This window comes from Perissodus microlepis, chromosome 14, assembly GCF_051167445.1.
Source record: "Perissodus microlepis isolate ML-2025 ecotype Zambia chromosome 14, ASM5116744v1, whole genome shotgun sequence".
NCBI classification, from domain to species: domain Eukaryota; kingdom Metazoa; phylum Chordata; class Actinopteri; order Cichliformes; family Cichlidae; genus Perissodus; species Perissodus microlepis.
This window is the reverse complement of record NC_140474.1, coordinates 28,942,300-28,964,126: the sequence shown is the minus strand read 5'-3', so window position 1 is coordinate 28,964,126 and position 21,827 is coordinate 28,942,300. Positions and strand designations below refer to the sequence as shown.

The following is a 21,827-nucleotide window of genomic DNA, read 5'->3' as shown; positions in this document are numbered from 1 at the left end:
TTGAAAAATGCTGCCAGGGGCAATATGGCTCTACTTTGAGTAGGTAGGAGAGCTAGAGCACATTTATATCATCCAGATATGATAAACATAACGCAGACAGCAAGAGATGAAAGTATAACAATAATTTAAGGATGACTACAAGAGATCGGCAGCTCAAAAGTCAAAAAGTGAAGCATAAAGAAAGCAATGAAGGTAGAGAAAACAGACACTGATAAGGTTCTATGTGTTTTTCTGTGCTGAAATTAAAAATATATTCACTGACACACACACACACGCACACACACACACACACACACACACACACACACACACACACAGATCATGTCTGGCAAATTACCAATAAAATCCTCCAGCAGGTGTTGATACACTTCAAATGTGGAACAGATGTTTTACACACACACACACACACACACACACACACACACACACACACACACACACACACACACACACACACACACAATGAACACCTCAGTAAGCTGTAAGCATTATAATCTTCAGCTCAGAGTGGTTTATAAATTAAATATGGGTGATAATCTTATTCTTATTGGAAGCTACATTACCTTAATTTATTCCCCTCTACTATGTCAAACCCCCCCAAAAAGAAAACAAATCAAATCAAAGCCCTGATCTGATTCTAAATATGGTTCTTTTTGTTCCCAATGTGTTGGTAATACTACAAAATCAAAACACTGAAAAGCTAGAGAGAATGAGGAATCATCACGAGAGTCAAGAGAAACAAATCTAAGGCTATAAAGGAACAATTAGCTGAATTTCAAAGCTAAAAGTTGTATGATTAATAACCGGAATAATAAAATTCAGTCCATGTCTTACGGTGGATGTCTGAACCTTTAAAGTTAGTGGAGTAAAAATACCTTCAGCTATATCTCTAACATGATGTGGAACTGCTCTGTGGAGAATATGCGTTAAACATTTTTTCATTAAACAGAAATGGGCCTGAGCTGTTACTGTTACTTCAGACATGCTTCTCTGCTTTTTTTTTTTTACTGTCTTAACAATATTAATAATAACAGCCCAGTTTTTCAGTGTGAGAAGAATGTGTGTGAGGACAAGATAAACAATAATAAGGTCTAGAGTCCCATGAAAAGCTGTTGCATTCGATCACACAGTCTCTTCAGCAAAAATGAGGTTTCAGACAATAAACTGCTCTGGTGAGTCATGTTTAAGCCTTTGTGAGAGGTTTCTCTTTTTTAGTGCAAAAACATATTTAGTTTCTGGTAGCTCACTCACTACTGTTAATATATCATATTAACATGCTCGAGTGCAAAGACAAATATAAACAAAAAAACCCACAAAAGCACAGCTAAGCGGTATTTCTGTCCCAGACTAAAGGTCTTTACATCAGACACGTAAAGTTTTACGCACAATTTTGTGCCTTAAAGATGTTTTTCATCCCACCTTTTCTTAATGAAGCCATCCACACTGACCGCAATTTCAGGTATTTTGTTTTTACAAATTGTTACGGCCCTAGCTGGGCCTCCTGATACTGCCCTTGTGTGGGCGTGGTGTTTTTCTCCGCCTCCTCCTCTCTTGCTCCACCCCTCTGTCTCTCTCTTGCTCTGGCAAGCTCTGCGTCTAAACGCCTAAGCTCCAACTCCTTCTTTAGCTGGAACTCCCTCTCACGATCCTCCTTTTCCAACTGGAGACGAGCCAGGCGGACACGGAGCTTAGCGTCCTGCTTCGAGCCTACTGATGATTCAATGGAGAGAGGTTCGAAGTGAGGCAGTGTCATAGGTTTGTCTTCAGGAATCCCCTGAGCAACAGGCGTAGACACTGATGGAGCTACACCTTGAGCTGGCACCTGCAGAACAGGCTGAGACGCTACACCATGGTCAAGTGGACTGGCAGACACTGGCAGGGCCACTATCCCTTTCTCCACCAAGCCAGACACGAGCAGCTTTCAGCTCAGCCTTACGCAGAGCTGTGGAGACACAAATGCCATAGAATGACGCCACCTCATGCAAATCCCTCTTCCTACAGGCGTCCAGCTGGACAAGCGAAGGGTTTTCCTTAAACACGGAAATATCAAAGGTAGCCATTGAAACTAAAACAAAAACTACCTGAGGCTAACAGTAACAACAAAGAAGCACCACCTCCAATACACAAATGAAAAACAGGTGGGAGATGTGTGGCCACAGGTTAACCAATAAAGAAAAATACCACCGACCCTCTCCCCAGACCTGCCTACTAAAATCTTAGCCTAGTTAGCTTCTGGAGTGTACCAGGCTCAAGGCAACTTTAAAGGCTAAGCATCAAGTGCACAAAACACCGACAAGCCTACCCCCGACAGGGAACTAATCCCCACCCGGGATTACTCCGAAAATAAAAAAGGCAAAATAAAAAATGAGCGCCTGAAGGAGGAGCTTACGCTTAGCTAGACACTCCCCTTTGCTAACTGGAGAGAGAGCGCAGCAGATACAATACAACTAAACAGGCCACCGGCAAACAACTCACTAAAACTCAATTGCTGTTCCTTACATTCATATCCCAGACGAGCCCCCACATTGTTACGTCCCCCCGAAGGGGTCTAGTGAGGGGAACAGTAACAAATGAGTCCAGAACAGAATGAAAGGAAAACAGACAGGTGTTTTTAGTAAATAAAATAGTCTTTATTATAGATAATCTTAACATAAAGAGCCGGCAACGCCGTTTTACCAATAACACTTGGAAAATCAACTGCAGTTTTTCAGATTTTTTGCATGCGACTAGACAGATCTGACCAATTAGACCACTGCATTTGGCAAAAAGTGCACTTACAGTTCAAAACGTGCACCAGTCTTGAGCCATATGGAAATACTAAAAAAAATAATCCCGTTTTACCTCAGACACACAGCTAGATGTTGCTCAATCTGCTCCCTGAAATGATTTGTCTGGCTCCTCAGATGTGGTCCAAACTCTGCCAACAAGACCTCAAAGTGCTCTACTGACATCCTGAAATATGTACGAAAGCAGCTGTGATACAGCTTTAATTCCTGGATCCAACCATGAAATTCTCCTTGCTGCTGCCTTCTTGTGAGAATAGGATGAACCCAAAATCTCGATTTCGATTCTTTCATGCTTAGAAACAGCAGGACCAACTTATTGTTGACTGATGTGCCTTTTTTGGATGATTTTTTTCAAAAAATTCCAACACTTTCAGTCTGTATATGTGCTACAAAGTAATTTTGCATCTGAAAAATTCCAATTTTTGTGCCATTCTTTGTAATGTGCCATAAGTTTCTTTTCCAAACTTCTCAAACACAAAGCAACCACACTAACAAACTCTCTTGTTACAATAGACCAACCTGCCATGACTCTTTAATTATAGAGCAATTGGTTAATCACTAATCCAATTCTATAGAGTTGTCCTTAATGGACTAAATTAGGAACAATGTAGTCACACCACAATAATGTGATGAGAGCTGGTGACAGAAAAATACTGTCTAAAAACATCACCGCTAGTTTGGAAAAGACAGAAAAACAGAGATTAGCTTTACCTGCTATTCACACTTCCAAAACTGTATCTTTTGCAAAAGTTTGTGGAGTTCCTGAACTGGTCAAAAACTTTACATCATTCTAAAACTCAGTCAATCTGTCCGAGAGTTTGCAACAATGAATACATTATAGGTCTAAATATGGCACACTCCCTTCATTAGGCTCTGCAGTTTAGACATAAATGATGGAGGTCAGTTCTCACGGATCTGACAACAACATCAGCATCAACATACAAACCAGTCTTTAAGAAGGCATAGATAAATAGTATACATAGATAAATGTGAGAATATTGCCTTTTTGGCTCAGGGTAAAGTCTTGTTGTGATATATATATATATATACTCAATCTTTCTCCATCTTTGACTTTTATACTCTCACATAGATTATGTGTAATATACTATTTTACCATTAGCTGAAACAGAGAAGAGGACTGCAAATTTTAAAAGAAGACAAAATTTATGTTTCATTTTCCTCAAAAATCCACCAAAGATACAATTTATTTTTAAGCAACAAAATATTTTTCATTATAACCTCTACCTGCCCTCATATTTTACTGAAAATTCAGTTCGAGAGGGCAGAAATTTACTGCTATAAACACAGTGTTGAGCCTGAGCCCTTCTGAACTACAGCAACTGAGGTGAAAGCCATCAAAAGTAAACGTGACAAATTATTTTCTGCTAAAAGTAGACAATGATTCATTACTGAAGTTTTACTCAACAACTGAGACCATTAAGGCAAAATCAATTGTGTGTTACTCCTCCCAGCTAAATCCATTGGTACATTACTTAGCATTGCCATTAGTATATCATTTACATCAGTGGTTCCCAAATGGCATGGCAAGGCACAGTGTTCCTAGAGGCAAGTCCATTTGTACCTTGGGATGTTATTACGGCATTAAAGCCGTATGTGCTATGAATTACTATTTTAACTTACTGTATCACTTTTTTAAATGTACTCTCTCCTTAAAATAAAAAGAAAGTATTTAAAAACCTTCTGTCAAAGTGAATTTTAATCTTTGTACTAGACAGATGGGGGATGTATGATAGGACCTGTGAAAGGGGGAAACAGATCGCTTTTTTTCTGTGTTGGCCAAGCCAAACAAACACTTAAAGAAAGAAAAAAACTGCATTATGAAAGCTATGGCTTTAGCTGGGCAGAGTTGTAAACAGGCTGAATGTGTCATGTGAAATGCACTCTATGTGAACAAAAGTACAGGGGAAAAAAACCCTATACTATAAGCTGCCTTACCATGGAAACCCATCCCATGAAGCTCCTGTTACACGTGATTTCTGCTGATGTTAATGCCAGAGAAGGTTTTGAACTCTGCAGTTATTGAGTCAGCTAATGACTTTTACACACTCAGTGTTTGGCAGCTTTACTCTAACTTTACATGGTCTGTCACTTTGCAATAACACGCCTTATAGCTAATTGTGGAATATGAAGGAAAGAAGACATTTCATGAACAGGCTATGGATCTGTGAGACCACATGAAAGTGCCACGCACCAAGAACTCACCATCAGTGAGTCCTTTAGAACTGTCTTTAAAGATTAGATTTTTTTACTTGTCCAAAGACTCAATAAACCATTTAAAAAATAAATAAATAAAAATTTTTGTCATATATTTTATGTTTCAGGCTTTAACAGGTTAAAATATGACACTCTGGCTTTTACAATTAGGAGTCTAACATAAGCTGTAGCATTAAGAATAGTATGTAAAGTTGTTTAATATTTCACTTTAATGTCATTTCACTGTAATGACATGAGCAACATTATTAGATTCATCCTTCCAATAGCCATGCAAAATATGCACTTAAGTGTGTTGCAGTGCTTTAACATTAATTGGCTCCAGATTATAAATAGGTACTATTATTTTAGATCTCTCTTGATGAGTTATAACATATTTAAATTAAAAAAATGAATTTACTAGAACCAATCAGAGACAACCCTGTCCTACTTTTTTTAAAACTAAAAAACCCCCAACACACTTCTATTGATATAGAATGACATTAAGTTACACTACTTCAAGATACAGCAGAGTATGCATCTGCCGTGTTAACAGAGGGCACAGGTGAGGAGGTACCTAAGGCATCTGCTATAATCAAGACAACCCCTGGTGAGTAAGGACAGAATGATGGAAAATAAGACGCAGTTCAGCCAAATTAACATCAACACATCTCTTCACCTCATCATGTCAAATCACACACACTCATCAACACCCTCTGTGGGGTGGATCATATCATAATTTCTGTGTATCATCCATGTATTTTACCTGATAATTCTCACTGTTGGATAAGAAAAAAATAGGAATCGACTGTTTATGCTGTAGTTTGTACAGTAATACAGTAGACAACAGTATAATCTCTGATATAATCAACAAAAGCTATAAGCATCACTAATAATGAGACCACAGAGTAATCATTTATCTCCCTGCTATTCCCACCTGGCAGGAATTACCAGCATTAAATCTGTTGTTATCACTTCGGAATAATTAATGTGCAGTTTCGCTGGTCTCGACGCAAACATAAAAGCAAGGACACAAATGTTTAAGTGTCTTTCAGTGTGGCACGTGGCTCAATCTCAGGTTAGTCAGACACTGCAGAGTCCTGGAATAAGGTAACTAAGTAGCACATCTGGGTTAAGCATCATCATTAACAGTAATAACATAAAGCTGCAAAAAGTAGAACAATTGCTCCAATAATGAGACAAATTGACAGAGTTTACAATGTAATGTAAAAATGTAACAAAGTAACTGTTACTACGAGAAGTTTAATCACCACAAGCTGCAATATGAACCAGATTTATTAATCGTTTAATTTTTGCTGTACATCATTTCAATTTTCAGATAAACACATATGAGATAAACAAATGCATCACTTCCAAATGAAATGCTGGAATGTGAAAGCCAGTCTGTGTCACACTCATCTGCCACTGCAGGCAGGAATGCTCCTTTAGATATGTTCAACTGCCTCCTTTGGTGCAATAATGAGTTCTACAGTTTCTTTGACACCAACAGATGTCAACATACATATACATACTGTGACCATAAGCAACGTTAATGTGATGAAGAGCAACCTGGAAATCGAACAGTGAGTTGAGACAAACCCTGAACACAGCAGCACATCAAAGATAAATCACAATTAAAGATTACAGATGCCAAGATTAATGAAAAGTTATAACATAAAAATAATTTAATAGATTAGTCATATTAAAAAAATAGTACTCGTCCAGGTTGTATCTGTTCTCTATGTTGGTGTTCAGTTAGATACAATAATTTGATAAGAACCGAGTCACCTTACAGTTCCAGGAGCTGCTCATCCATGGAAACACATGCTGTAAAGCTGCTCACCCACAGATTTTTCACTAATGTTAATAACAGAAAGAACTGAACTGAAAGAATATATTTTGATCCCAAACACTCATATTCATCTCATATCCCAATTCAAGATGTCTACAAACACTGGTCTTATTTTAGCAGGCTCCTTTACTTTTTACTGTGAGCTGATAGGTTAGAAGTGTCTAAATCTTGTTGCCTCACTTAGTAAATCTGGCCTTTCAAGTAGCACATGCTCCCTTACAGACATTGTTAAGCAACAGTTAAACCTGCTTATTTGAATCATTCAATCAAACTTCATTTAGACTTCAAGTAATCCTTAATACTCTAATTTGCAATCAGCTCATCTTAATTGAGAACAAGCTAAGTCTCCATCTATTATAAAATCAGCTTTTGAACATCCTTAGAATATAAACAACTCAAGAGAAACCAGCCTTGTATTTTCTTAGATAATATGAAGTGGATGAATTAGTAAACTCAACATCTTAACATATCCAAAAGGATCCCAAGTACAGTCATGTGAAAAAGAAAGTACACCCTCTTTTTCTCTAAAGAATTTCAACCAGATCGAGGTCTGAACTTTGACTGGGTTATTGCAACTTTTTTTCAGCCACTCTGTTGTGAATTATCTTCATCACACTGCATAATTACAAGTATGTCACAAAACAAGGGTGATCTGCAGAGCTGTAGTAACTGCAGAGAAATAAAGCTCAGCCGTACCAAGAAGATATGGAAAACACTTGTTGAAGTTTCGCGAGCACTGTAGTTGCTTGCTATGAGAGTCCTGAGAGAGTATATTGTATCTATAGTAAAGTATAGAGAAGGTCAAAAGGAATTGAACTGTGTCAGTTGGAAGATGATAAAATAAGGTGGTGGTGAGGTGTGCAGTGGGAGTGATGATTGGGTGGAAGAGAGGAAGAGAACCTAAAGAGGTGCAGGTACGCTCTGGAGAGAAGAGAAAAGTCAGTAAAAGCATGACAGAATACATGTGTGAATAAGAAGAAAGCAGGTGAAGCTGGAAAAAGTAGAAGTAGGAGTTTAAATACCTGTAGTCAGCCATCCAAAGCAGTAGACCATACACAGGAGATGTGAAGAACTGAGAGCAGGGAGGATTGAGCAGGTGGAGACGAGGATAGAAGAAAGAAGATAGAAGTCAGAGTGAAAGGGAATGCTTATAAAATGGAAGTGAGACCTGTTATGATGTATGCTGGAACCACCAACATTTTGATGAGTAGATGGCCTGCTTTACCTCCTGAGATACAGCCACCCGAAACAATGTCCTTTCTGCTTGACATCGTGCTAACACACGCCTTGATGCTTTATACCAGCAAACGGACAATTGTTCTGGTATTATAGAGGTGCTCATCAAGTAATCAAATACAAGTTTGATTAGCAGTACCTGGCTGCTACTTACACTTTTAATTTCTATAGAATTAGTACAGGTGTATTTAGTTTTACCACAAACTACTTCTGCATTTTGGATTAGTTGTTTTCTTAAAAAAAACATAATGACACGGTATAATATGTTCTGTATGATCAATTTCATGTCTATTTGTATCTTTAACAAAATACACGGTTAATGCAAAAATAATGTACAGCGGTGGAAATCAACTCCAATCATTAGAAACTCATTTACAAGAACTGTCAGTGGAGTCATGCTAATATGCACGTTATAAAGTGAATTTGAATGTACAGATAGATTTTTTTAAAAGTCCAGCAATTATTTATGGTAGTATAAATTATCCATGAATGGCTATGTAAAGTAGATGAGGAGATCAGATGGAAAAAAATGTGCATTATAAAAAGAGGGAAACCACTAAAGACACCCTGTGAAAGCAGACGTACATACATTTGGTTTTCAGCACAAAAAAAGCCTTTCTTCTCTCAGGCTGGATGGCTACACAGAGTTGCTCATGCCTCCTGTGCAGCATTTCAACCTTCTGAATTTTTGGAGGAACTAATGACAAATTGGAATCAAAGAAACAGAAGTCGGCTGTCAATCTCCATCCATCCCTTGTTCTTCTTCTCTACTTCAATGTGGACATGGAAAAGCAGCAAGACTGTCTGAGAGAGATCACCCTCTTTTAACAGCTGAGACATTGTTATCTGTGGGTAGAGCTGATAGCCTAAGATGAGCTGTTAGGCGATGTGAAAATGTTAAAGAGCTGTAACTGAGAGTCTGTTACAAAGCTAATGAATACCTGAGCTAATGAGTATCTGAGGCTGTGCTCAGAGTTTCACCAAGCCCAAACATATGGCTTAAAGTGTCTGGCTAAAATCACATCAAGGCTATTTTGTGGTATTGTAAATACAAGACTCTGAAAATAAAATACACCCCCTGAAACTTAATCTTAGATTATGATTTTGTCTAATCTAAATGAAGGCTACCATTTAAATTCTTCATGAAATACCTCATTGCTAATGTCATTACTAATTTTGTTGCAGGACAGGGTCAAAATGATGCCCATTAGCTGTTGTAGAGGATTTAGAAAGTGTCTCGTGTTTGCGTATACCCCAAATTAATGCAAAATTACATGTGCAGAAAGCAATGTGCAAATTCATTGAATAGAATATTTTACATTTTTTTATTGTTTTATACTTATTCGTGCTTGATAATGCCTGAAGTCAAATACTGCTACTCCTACAGAGAAGTCAGGATTTAATCACAGCACAACAGCAGTTTCATTTTTTTTGTTCTCAGGTACGGGGATTTGGATTTTCACACAAAAACAAATCTTTTTTTTGCTTCTACTAGCAGCACGAAAAAAGAAACCTAATAAGTTACATTCTCCTTTTTCATTAAAATGTTTTATTTAAGTATCAATCTTGCAGAGGCTATTCATAATTCTGAAAATGTATAATGGATTTTCATATTATCTGTCTATAATTGCGCTCTAATTGTCTCTCCTGAAAAATGAAACCCAATCCTAATGAGACTTCCTTCCGTATCTTTCTGACATGAATGTCATATTTTGTGAAAGCTCCACACCTGTTTTTCCCCGCTTGTCGTAAACAATGTGATAATGTTACAAATAATTAAATGTGTCCATTTTATTTACTGATGAACAGGATACAGAAAAGCTAATTATCACTAATGTGGTTTGTGTCTTGTCAAAAAATTGCAAGACCATGTTTATGTAGAAAGAACCTTTAGGAAACTGGCTTATGTAAATTTACTGCAGCACGCAAGACGAACAAAGATGCCCACCTGTGTTGATATGGCCTACTACCACCAGTTTCTGAAGCCTATTCAGAACTGGAACAATGGAAATAATGAATCATATGCTTGCACGGGGTCATGTTGCTCAGAACTCTATGAGGTTTATCTTCACAGACATCTGGTAAATGAATCAGTTCAATTTGATTTAAATGTTATTTATATACCGACAAATCACAACAACAGCATTCTTCTTGAGGTGATAAATTATCCCAGTTAAACTTAAACTCTTGTTAGTCTTAACAGCTCTTAGACAGTATTAAACCTTAAGCACGCTTAATGGAAAAACTGATAAGTTGTCTGATTAAAGGCTCCTATGTGATCTAAGTGATATGAACTCACGTTTCATCCCAGAGCTGATTTTTTTTATAGTAACTGCTGAGTAACTAGTATTAGATTCACCCTAATAGTAACAGTAGTATCACATATCTACAATGCAATTCTCCTTTTCTACAATATTGCAGGTTCCTGCTCTTCTGTTTCACATAAGTGTGAATGTATATGTGTGACTCTGCATGCAGAGTGCTGCTCAACAGCATCATTAAGCTTCTTGACTGTATAAATCTAGTCTGTTATAACACCCACACATCATGTAGGATGGCTATAAAAGACGCCTTACCTCGCAGGCAGCACGGAGTGACACACATCCATTTATTTCCTCTTCCTCAGTGTATGATCCTCTCTGCTGAAAGTATTTTCTCGTTTTTTCCTTTCCATCTACAAATTATGGTATTCGGCATCCTGACATGTGCTAAAATACTGGTTGAAAGCTAAGTGTGTTTTTAGACTTGCTTAGTGTGTTATCTGAATCTGTTTGTTCCAGTCATGTAGGTCCATTAACTATGCTCTCACTGTCATCCAGACTGAGCTACTGTAGAATCTCTGTTTGTCAGCCCAGTACGATTGGCATTACACCGCAGGCAAAATCCAATCTGGCATGTTTGGACAGAGGAAACGTCAGGATTGCAACTGAAACTAATCACTGCATTTGGCTTTGATCACAACAGCGTGTGCAGAGTGTCCAGCAGAATTTGCAGCAATTTTCACACAGACTTGTTCACAAATGTGACCAGTTTATGTCCAGCTCTTACTTCTGGGCTTTATAAGCCACTGTTAGGCATCATTAAGACCTGTTATTATGGTGCTACATATTCAACCAGATTTATTTCTTCGTTTTTGATTAACCAAATGTTTCATTTAAAAACGACTTTTGGCCTAAGTGATGTACTATAAAGCACGTTTCACGGAGCAGATTTTTCTTTCTGTTAACACCTAAAATCCCACTCACAGATAATGGCTATCATGACTTTAGTTACTGAATCTCTTTGATAACGTTTTTTAAAATCAGGTACTAGGTGCGCTCAGTGCACTCAGTGCGCTCTCTGCGAGAGAGGCATGTGATACATCATTTGTTTCTTCTGTTGAAAATGTGCTGATCAAGTGCCACCTACTTCAGTCAAGAGGAGCAGTTCAAGTATAACTATGAAGAAAAAAACATTGATGCTGAAAAAAGCACGAGAAATAATAGCAATTAAAAAATTTGTTGAAACTCAAAGTATATATCCTCAGTGCTTCTGATTATTTCTAAATTTGATGGCTGCACATTAGAGCTCTTGAAATTGAAATGGTATCCAGACAAAGTACATGTTTTGAGGATTTTTTCAGTAGGATGGTATAAGATTAACTGGTGGGCTGGAGGAAACTGCAAATCAGGACATTTTATGAGAAACAGAGAGTAGAAAAATGGTTTATAAAAGATTTAGTTTCAGGCTCATGTACAGCCCCATGCCCTAATACAGATATATGGCATCAAAAAAATCACATTAAACAGTTTAAAAATCATTTTCCATTCACTCTGAAACGAGCAAAAAACTGACAAAACAATTAGATTTTAAATGGTTCACCAGTCCATTAATCTTGCTCAATGGTAGAACTGTCTGCACTCTGGTAAACTACTTGAATCCATCAGCTGAACACAGTATTAGGGTTGTTTTCATGAAGAGGATTAACCAGTTTGAAAGTAGGATTAATAGGAAATAAATGCATGTATATATTTAATGTGTAAACACTTAATTCAAGAATAATGCTATAAAAATCAGTACAGCTGTTTATTGTGAGGAACCAGAGAGATAACAGTCTCAGTAAAATGTTACAGTATTTTGGTAAAGTAATTTTTTTAGCCAAAATTTGCTGTTCATTAAATGTTGTATATTTCTATTTACTTTCAGAGCACTTTACTTTATTTTTCATTAATTAAATAAAGAATCGGCTAAATAAAATTTTTAATTGCTTTACACTGAGAGATTCAGTTGAAGTCACCATAATGAAAGAATTAATCATTTTTAAATGATTTCTCACAGAGTAGTTTTGGAGTCCTAGAAAACAAAGCATGTTTATTTTATCAGATCTTACAAGATTTCATAACATCTTTAGCGTTAGCAGTTAAACTGTAAATTACAGGCAGCAGGTGTGTGTAGGAAACATTGAAAACAAACACTGCTTCTGCTGGCAGTCTGTCATGTATAGAGGCAGGTTTCATTTATGCATAATATTGTGTTAGGTATTCACCAGATACATCAGTGTTACTGTTTTGTACATGAGTGTTAAACACAGTCAGTACAACAATGCAGAAAAAACATTCTTGCTAAACGATCGGGACACATGCTGCACATAATCGATGCATTTTTGCTTTGTTGGGACCTCAATGTACATCAGAACTGCCTTATTAAACAGGCATGGTGGTGGCAGACCATTTATTTACAATGTGAAAATTAAAATGTTAGGATGATTTCTGAGTAGCCTACTAACATTACTATGAGGTATAACATTACTTAAATTGCGATTGTGTGAGCATTTATAATGTTACTTTGCAAGTAGTTTGAAGTCAATTAAACTGAAACTATTTGCCCAATTCCTGATATGTGTGAACATTGGCATCCTTTAGATGCAGATGAACAGCTGAGACTCACGTCAAGGTGGTCAGGATTCAGCTTTTCATCTGCATTTAAAGGACAAAGGTCTTTCAAGGATGCCAATGTTCACATTTTGGACAGAGAAAACAGATGGTTTGAAAGAGAAGTGAAAGAAGCCATCTATGTCCACTGTGAACGACCATCTTTGAACAGAAGTGGTGGCTTACGACACGAACTGTCTGGCATCTATAATCCACTTTTGAGATCCCTTCCCAGACGCCTTAACGCCCACTCACATCCTGGGCCATTTGACCTCAGGAAATCAGATGATAGGGTGGGGCTAGGTTTCACAATGAGCTCACCCGAAACCCTGGCTGATTGTGACCCACAACCGTTTTCACACCTTGGCTCGTGTGATTAGGTAGAGGATCAATAAGAGGTCCATGACCCTCTTGGGGACACTCCCATAGGGCTTAAAATCTGGGACTCTCCACCAATTGCTCTTAGAACTGAAGAAGCTTCTCGGATTAGAGGTGAAACGTCTTCAAGGAAACTTAAAGAAGTCCAGACGCTTTTCTTTCCAAGCTCCTTAGACCATCTACAGCTTGTTTTTTGAATTTGTAATGTTACTCAATCCCGTGTGACTCTATGCCACAAAGAACTAGGGCGGTTCTGAAGGTAAAAAGGGGTCCAAGCCCATACAAGCCCATGACTTAATAAACCGTGTGGTGTCTGTATACACATCAAGTCCTTTCAGAGCTTACTCTTGTTTGATGAGTACTGATATGCAGTATCAGCATTGATTTGATATAAATACAAATCAATGCTGTATTTGTTTGTATTTGTTGAATATGTGATGTCCATTTTCCTGAGCATTGGTTCCACAGGTTTAAAGTATGCCAGGATATGTTACTTCCTGTTACTCTGTTTCAAAAACTCCAACCATGGCAGATATGTTATGTCAGAACTAGCAACCTCCTAGCAACAGTTGACTTACTTAAGGCCAGCTCATTTCATAGCTTTGTTAATGCAGATGAAACGAAATGAAATCATAATGTAACTTTGCATAAATGATCTAACACTGATCAAGTGCGTTCACCCAAATAAACAAAATACACAGGGTCGCAAACTATGAATCACACAAGCTACGCCACAGACCTGCAGGCATTCATAATTACATTGTACATTAAAAAGTACTTATTAGAGTGTACATGCAGTGAGGCAAGGAAAACAAAAGCTGCACTTTTTGTATATAGGTCATATACATGCAAGTGATTGATATGGTATGGATGTTATAAATGGTTAAAAGGTCTTAATTAGGAAACAAATATAGAGAATTCATGCTTGATGATTGCCTAAAGTCAAAGGGCTTTGATCACTGGAGTGATTATCTACTTTTTTACATCTCAAGAGACTTCATTGGAATTAGATATCACAACTAGTTTTGGCCACACAACAAGGCCAAAACAGACATCCCTTATCTTAATTTAATAGGACAGATAAAGTCCACTTTTAGACAGCAAATGGATCTTATCAATAAAGCAGTGACCAAAACACTTCTTTTTAAAAGTTGAGAAAAGAATACTTTTCAAAAGATTTATTTCCCTTTTAAAATGACAGAAATTTGTTTTGGCTAGTTATAGAGAAGATAACAGCTGAAGAGCCTGAAACTTTGTTTGAGTATATTATCTGGAAACCACCGACAGTCAGAGGAAGTGGAGCAATCTTCATCTTCGTCTCCAATGACAGATCCACTTCTCTCCCTGTAAACCATCCATGAAGTCGTCTGCTGGCTAAGAAAACAAATGCGTGTTTGCATGATTCTAATGTCAGTGATTCCCAAGTCACAAAGCCTGGGCCACCAATGATGAAAATATGTCATAATCACTGAAGCACAACTTTTTGCAGCAAATTAAAACTCAGATAGGAAGAAAATGGTTCTCCCAGCTGTAGACTAGAAAACCTAACAGATAAGATGACATATCAGTTCAGTGAAGCAAATTTGGGATTACAAGCACCAACGTGAAATCCACTAAACTCGTTTTGGTCACATCGTCAGTGATTTAAACAGTCTGTCTGATCTCTGTTCTTTCATTAAAAAATGCAATGATGCTAAAGCATCATTAAAGCTCATGAAAGCAGAGAGCTTTGTTTCATACTGCCAAGGGAATAATGAATGAGCTCTTACTGCATTGTCTCACTTTATTAAATGGGACCACTTATAGAACTCCTCAGTTATCCTGTTTGCGGCTTTTGATAAATGCAGTATTTTTCAATTTAACTACTTAATATAGTGTAAATATAAACGAGAATGCATACACCGTGCTGGTGATGAATTATTACTCACATTTTAGCAGCTGGCCCTGTTAGAGGGAGACAGAGTAGGTGGAAAACAGATCTACCTGAGTGATTAAAATTGATGCTCAGCAGAAGATAAATAAGGCTAAGACAAAACAAGATGGCGGATGTAGCAGGTGGTGGTGCAGACGTAGCTCCGACTTTTCAAACGGTCACAAACTGTAAAACCAGAGATATATAAAACAACTGATGGAAGGGTAATTGTAGAGGATAAACTACTTAATTTCCTTGCTGTAAAAATCAAAACTTTAAGTCAGGATGAAATTGTGTTGTTGGCCACGAACACATTTGAATCCGAGGGGATTGAAGCCTCCAAGAAAGTTTTGTTTGAGCTCTGCCCCACTACCTCACAGCGGTGCGTTGGATATAAAGGACAGCATAAAGACGCCAACAATATTAAACTCTGTCTTGAAGTGCTGAATGAGTGTGGGGAGAATATCCCAAGATTTGTCTCTCATCACCTGGATGATTTGCCGCTTGTTACATACTCCAGCATGGATGTGTGTTGTCTACTACGGCGAATGGACCAGCTGTGTGCTGAGGTGGGTGCTTTAAAACATGTAGTTAAACTACAGGCGGATGTCTGCGAGCAAGTTATGACCAATGCTGTGGAGGTCGACCAATGTGTGACTGCTCTTGAGTGTCAGCCTGAGGTACCGGCTGAGCCTGTTACTCTGAATGCTCAGGGGTCGGGGACCGCTTCCCACTTTCCCCTGGGGAAACACGCAGAGAAATGGTGGGGGAGTCGAAGTAAAGGGGGCCCACGCGGAAGGCAGGGAGCCAGAGCTTTGGCTGCTTCAAGGACCGGGACAAGCACAGTGTCAGCGTTTTGTCCGGAGATGTTGCTATGTGGTCAAGATCGGGCTCCGACGACAGCCTCAGGTCGTAATATGGAAACTACTGCAACAACGGAGGATCCCGTTGAGACAGTGCTTCTTACATGCTCCCCACAATAGAGTAAAGTTGTGAAAAATGGCAAGTCTCGTCACAAGCTGGAGAAGGTTAATTCGGGTTCAGGAATGCATGCTGCTACCACTGGACACAATAAGAGGCCTGGACGTGTATCGATTATCGGCACTGGAGCTGTGAGTACAATCAGAACTGTGAAAACTAAATTGGTGAGCGTGTTTGCCACTAAATATGCCCTGGATGTAGATGCAGAAACTCTTGCTCTGTATTTGAGAGAGAAACTCAAAAGAGATGTGACCTGTCAAAAAATTGCTAGTAAACGTAGCAGGTTCGGCTCTTTCAAGGTTACTGCTGAATGTAATAATGTGGGTGAAATGTACAATCCTGAACTCTGGCCTGGAGGGGCTCTGGTCCGGCGTTTTTATGAACCTCGTAAGCCCGGTACGGTGGTGCCAAGCACAGTGGATCCAGCAGGGGAGATAACTGCGCCTTCTGGTACCAACGTATCAACATGAAGATGTCTATTCGGGTATTATCTTACAACTGTCGGGGTCTACGTTTGGGACAGAGTGCAGGAGATAAAGCTCGACGGATTGTTGCGGACAGTCTGCTTGCAGAATGTGACATCTTATGCTTGCAAGAGACATGGTTGTCCAAACAGGACTTGGGAAAACTTAACTGTCTAAATGCAAGTTTTTTGGGAGTGGGGGAATCAACAACTGATCTCAGCACAGCTATAGTCAGAGGTAGAATACCTGGAGGGGTTGCTGTGCTTTGGGACAAAAAAATAGACCCTGTGATAAAGCCCATTAGACTGAATGTAGACTGGTGTATTGGTGTACAATATACACAGAATAATAGTAGTTTTATCATTCTTAATATTTATACTCCCTATGAATCTTGTCAAAATGAGCAAGAATACCTAAGTAGGCTGGCTTTTATTAATGCATTTATTCAAGACAACGACTTTTACAGCATATATGTTTTGGGTGTTTTTAATGCTGATCTCACAGACAGCAGTTCTCGGTAACCACTTAACCCACTTTTGTGAAGTTAACAATCTTATCCTGTCTACCAAAGTGTTACTGCCTGCAGATAGCTATACTTACATAAGTGAAGCCTGGCATAGTACATCATGGCTGGACCACTGTATCTGTACAGCTGGTGGACATGCAGCTTTAGCAAACATGACTATTAGGTATGAGGTAACTGTGTCAGACCATATACCTTTTGGTTTTACTGTGAATGTGGAACAAATGCCAGCAACAACTGGAAATAATATTGCTAATATTGCTACCAGTGTAAAATTAGACTGGTCAGCATTTGGTGAAGATGATTTCTTAGCTTATCATAGTAATACCGATATACATCTGAACAACATTTCTTTGCCCAAAGAAGCTAATTTGTGCAAGGATGTCAACTGTAAGAATGCTGTGCATAAACATTTACTCTGCTCCATGTATGATGATATAGTGACTGCTCTGTATGAAAGTGGTACATCCATCCATCCATTTTCTTCCGCTTATCCGGGGCCGGGTCGCGGGGGCAGCAGCCTAAGCAAAGAGGCCCAGACCTCCCTCTCCCCAGCCACCTCCTCCAGCTTATCCGGGGGAACACCAAGGCGTTCCCAGGCCAGCCGAGAGATATAATCTCTCCAGCGTGTCCTGGGTCTGCCCCGGGGCCTCCTCCCGGTGGGACATGCCTGGAACACCTCACCCAGGAGGCGCCCAGGGGGCATCCTTGTCAGATGCCCGAACCACCTCAGCTGGCTCCTTTCGATGTGGAGCAGCAGCGGCTCTACTCTGAGCCCCTCCTGGATGGCCGAACTTCTCACCCTATCTCTAAGGGAGAGGCCAGCCACCCTTCGGAGGAAGCTCATTTCTGCCGCTTGTATCCGCGATCTCGTTCTTTCGGTCACTACCCACAGCTCGTGGCCATAGGTGAGGGTAGGGACGTAGATCGACCGGTAAATTGAGAGCTTCGCTTTTACACTCAGCTCCCTCTTCACCACGACGGACCGGTGCAGCGTCTGCATTACTGCAGCTGCAGCCCCAATCCGTCTGTCGATCTCCGGCTCCCTTCTCCCATCACTCGCGAACAAGACCCCAAGATACTTGAACTCCTCCACTTGGGGCAGGAACTCATCCCCGACCCGGAGTGGGCACTCCACCCTTTTCCGGCTGAGAACCATGGCCTCAGATTTGGAGGTGCTGATCCTCATTCCCGCTGCTTCACACTCGGCTGCGAACCGTTCCAGTGCGAGCTGGAGGCCCTCACCCGATGAAGCCAACAGAACCACATCATCCGCAAAAATCAGAGATGAGATTCTGAGGCCACCAAAGCGAAAGCCCTCCGCCACTTGGCTGCGCCTAGAAATCCTGTCCATAAAAATTATGAACAGAACCGGAGACAAGGGCAGCCCTGGCGGAGCCCATCACCCACCGGGAACGAGTCCGACTTATTGCCGGCAATGCAAACCAAGCTCTTGCAACGGTTGTATAGGGATCGAATGGCCCGTAGCAATGGGCCAGACACCCCATACTCCCGCAACACCTCCCACAGGACACCCCGAGGGACACGGTCGAATGCCTTCTCCAAGTCCACAAAACACATGTAGATTGGTTGGGCAAACTCCCATGCACCCTCAAGTATCCTCGAGAGGATAAAGAGCTGGTCCAGTGTTCCGCGACCAGGACGAAAACCGCATTGTTCCTCCTGTATCCGAGATTCGACTAGCGGACGAACTCTCCTTTCCAGCACCCTGGCATAGACTTTCCCAGGGAGGCTGAGGAGTGTGATCCCCCTGTAGTTGGAACACACCCTCCGGTCCCCCTTCTTAAAGATGGGGACCACCACCCCGGTCTGCCAGTCGACGGGTACTGCCCCTGATCTCCACGCAACATTGCAGAGGCGTGTCAACCAGGACAGCCCTACAACGTCCAGAGCCTTCAGGAACTCGGGGCGGACCTCATCAACACCAGGGGCTCTGCCACCAAGGAGTTGTTTAACTGCCTCAGTGACCTCGCCCCCGGAAATTGGCGGGTCATTCCCCTCAACCCCAGACTCTGCTTCCTCCTCGGAAGACGTGTCAGTGGGATTAAGGAGGTCCTCGAAGACGTGTCAGTGGGATTAAGGAGGTCCTCGAGGTATTCCTTCCACCGCCTGACAATTTTCTCAGTCGACGTCAGCAGCGCTCCGCCAGCACTATACACAGTGCAGGTAGAGCACCGCTTTCCCCTCCTGAGACGCCTGACGGTTTGCAAGAATCTCTTCGAGGCAGTCCGAAAGTCTTTTTCCATGGCCTCTCCGAACTCCTCCCACACCCGAGTTTTTGCTTCAGCCACTGCCCGAGCCGCATTCCGCTTGGCCTGTCGATACCTGTCGGCTGCCTCCGGAGTCCCACAGGCTATCCAAGCCCGATAGGACTCTTTCTTCAGCCTGGTGGCTCCCTTCACCTCTGGTGTCCACCATTTGGTTCGGGGATTACCACCACGGCAGGCACCAACCACCTTGCGGCTGCAGCTCAATGCAGCAGCTTCGGCAATGGAGACGCTGAACATGGTCCATTCGGACTCAATGTCCCCAGTCTCCCTCGGAATGCTGTTGAAGCTCTGCCGGAGGTGTGCGTTGAAGATCTCGCGGACTGGGGCCTCTGCTAGACATTCCCAGCACACCCTCACTACGCGTTTAGGTGCACCAGGTCTGTCCAGCGTCCTCCCCCGCCACCTGATCCAACTCACCACCAGGTGGTGATCAGTTGACAGCTCAGCCCCTCTCTTTACCCGAGTGTCCAGAACATATGGTCGCAGGTCTGGTGATACGATTACAAAATCGATCATCGACCTATGGCCTAGAGCGTCCTGGTGCCATGTGCACTTATGGACACTCTTATCTTCGAACAAGGTGTTCGTTATGGCCAAACTGTGATTAGCACAGAAGTCCAATAACAAAGCACCGCTCGGGTTCAGATCAGGGAGGCCGTTCCTCCCAATCACGCGTGAGCATTGAAGTCTCCCAGCAGGATAACAGAGTCTCCAGGTGGAGCACCTTCTAGCACCCCCCCCCCCAGGGACTCTAAGAAGGCTGGGTACTCCGAACTGCCACTCGGCGCATAAGCGCAGATGACAGTCAGGACCTGTTCCCCGACCCTAAGGCGCAGGGAACAAACCCTCTCATCCACCGGGAAAAACCACAACGTACCGGCAGAAAGCCGAGGGGATATTAGAATACCCACCCCAGCCCGCCGCCTCGCACCAGGGGCAACTCCAGACTGAGACAGAGTCCAGCCCCTCTCCAGGAGACTGGTTCCAGAGCCCAAGCCATGCGTAGAGGTGAGCCCGACTATATCTAGCCGGTACCTCTCAACCTCACGCACTAACTCAGGTTCCTGAAAGTGGTACACTGCTTGATAAACAATATAAGCATAAGAAACCTAACATCAGACCTGGCTGGAAAGAACATATATCCATGTACCATGATGAAGCTCGCATAGCTTATAAATGCTGGGCCATGGCTGGAAGACCTAAACAAGGCCCAGAATTTGAACAGAAAAAATGTGCAAATGCCAGATATAAGTACGCTGTTCACTTTATAACTGAAAATGAGCAAATGCTGAGAACAGATTCTTTGGCCAGGAAAATGCTGTGTAATAATATGACAGATTTTTGGAAAGAGGTGAAAGCTCTTAATAACTGTAAACCATCTCTACCATCAACTGTTGAAGGTGTTTCTGGGGCAGATAACATTGCAGCATTATGGAGACAGCATTACAGTGCGTTGTTTAACTGTATAAAAAGTGAACCATATGAGGACAATTCTGACATGAGTAATGAAACAATAAGTGTAAGGACACATGAAGTATATGAAGTCATTCATAGGTTATCTGATAATAAAGCTTCTGGTTTGGATCACATCACTGCAGAACATTTAAAACATGCTAGTTTAAGGCTAGCTCCTCTTCTAGCACTCTGTTTCACTGGGTTTATGATTCATGGCATATTACCAGACTCAATGCTGTGTATTTTACTGGTACCAGTTATGAAGGACAAAGCTGCAAAAGTGAGCTGTTTGGATAATTATAGGCCGATTGAACTCGCCAGTATTTTATCTAAGGTGTTAGAAAGAATCTTGTTTGACAGAGTTAGTGTGTTCATCTCTTCTCTGGATAATCAGTTTGGCTTCAAACCAAAGCACAGCACTGACATGTGCATATATGCACTCAAGGAAATAGTCAGTTTGTATAGGGCTAAAAATTCATCTGTCCTCATGTGTTTCATTGATGCCTCTAAGGCTTTTGATCGAGTGAACCACAGAAAACTTTTTGATAAACTGAAGAGACGGGGAGTTCCTCAATACATCGTGAGGATTCTCTCTTACTGGTACGCTCATCAGAACATGCAGGTTAAATGGAGAAGCAGTATTTCTGCCCCCTTTGGTGTCAGCAACGGTGTTAGACAGGGTGGGATTTTGTCTCCAATTTTATTTAATCTATATGTTGATGATTTGTCCATACAGCTGAGAGCCTGTAACACTGGGTGTATATTAGGTAAAACATTGATAAATCATCTTATGTATGCAGATGATCTGGTTGTTTTTAGTCCAAGCAG

The 21,827-nt window shown here is 40.9% G+C and overlaps 1 protein-coding gene across 4 annotated transcripts in view; it reads right to left on the bottom strand.

The window, feature by feature from the left end:
- lsamp (limbic system associated membrane protein) overlaps window positions 1-21,827 on the bottom strand; it is a 741,226-nt gene that overhangs the window by 424,440 nt on the left and 294,959 nt on the right. The window contains exon 1 of one of the 4 annotated variants that reach the window (XM_084951577.1): window positions 7,872-7,917. The exons of the other annotated variants lie outside the window; for them this stretch is intronic. Coding sequence (XP_084807703.1) covers window positions 7,872-7,902 — 31 coding nt within the window. The 5' untranslated portion in view covers window positions 7,903-7,917. Of the gene's footprint in view, window positions 1-7,871; window positions 7,918-21,827 lie in introns of those variants that run through there. 4 annotated transcript variants of the gene reach the window in all.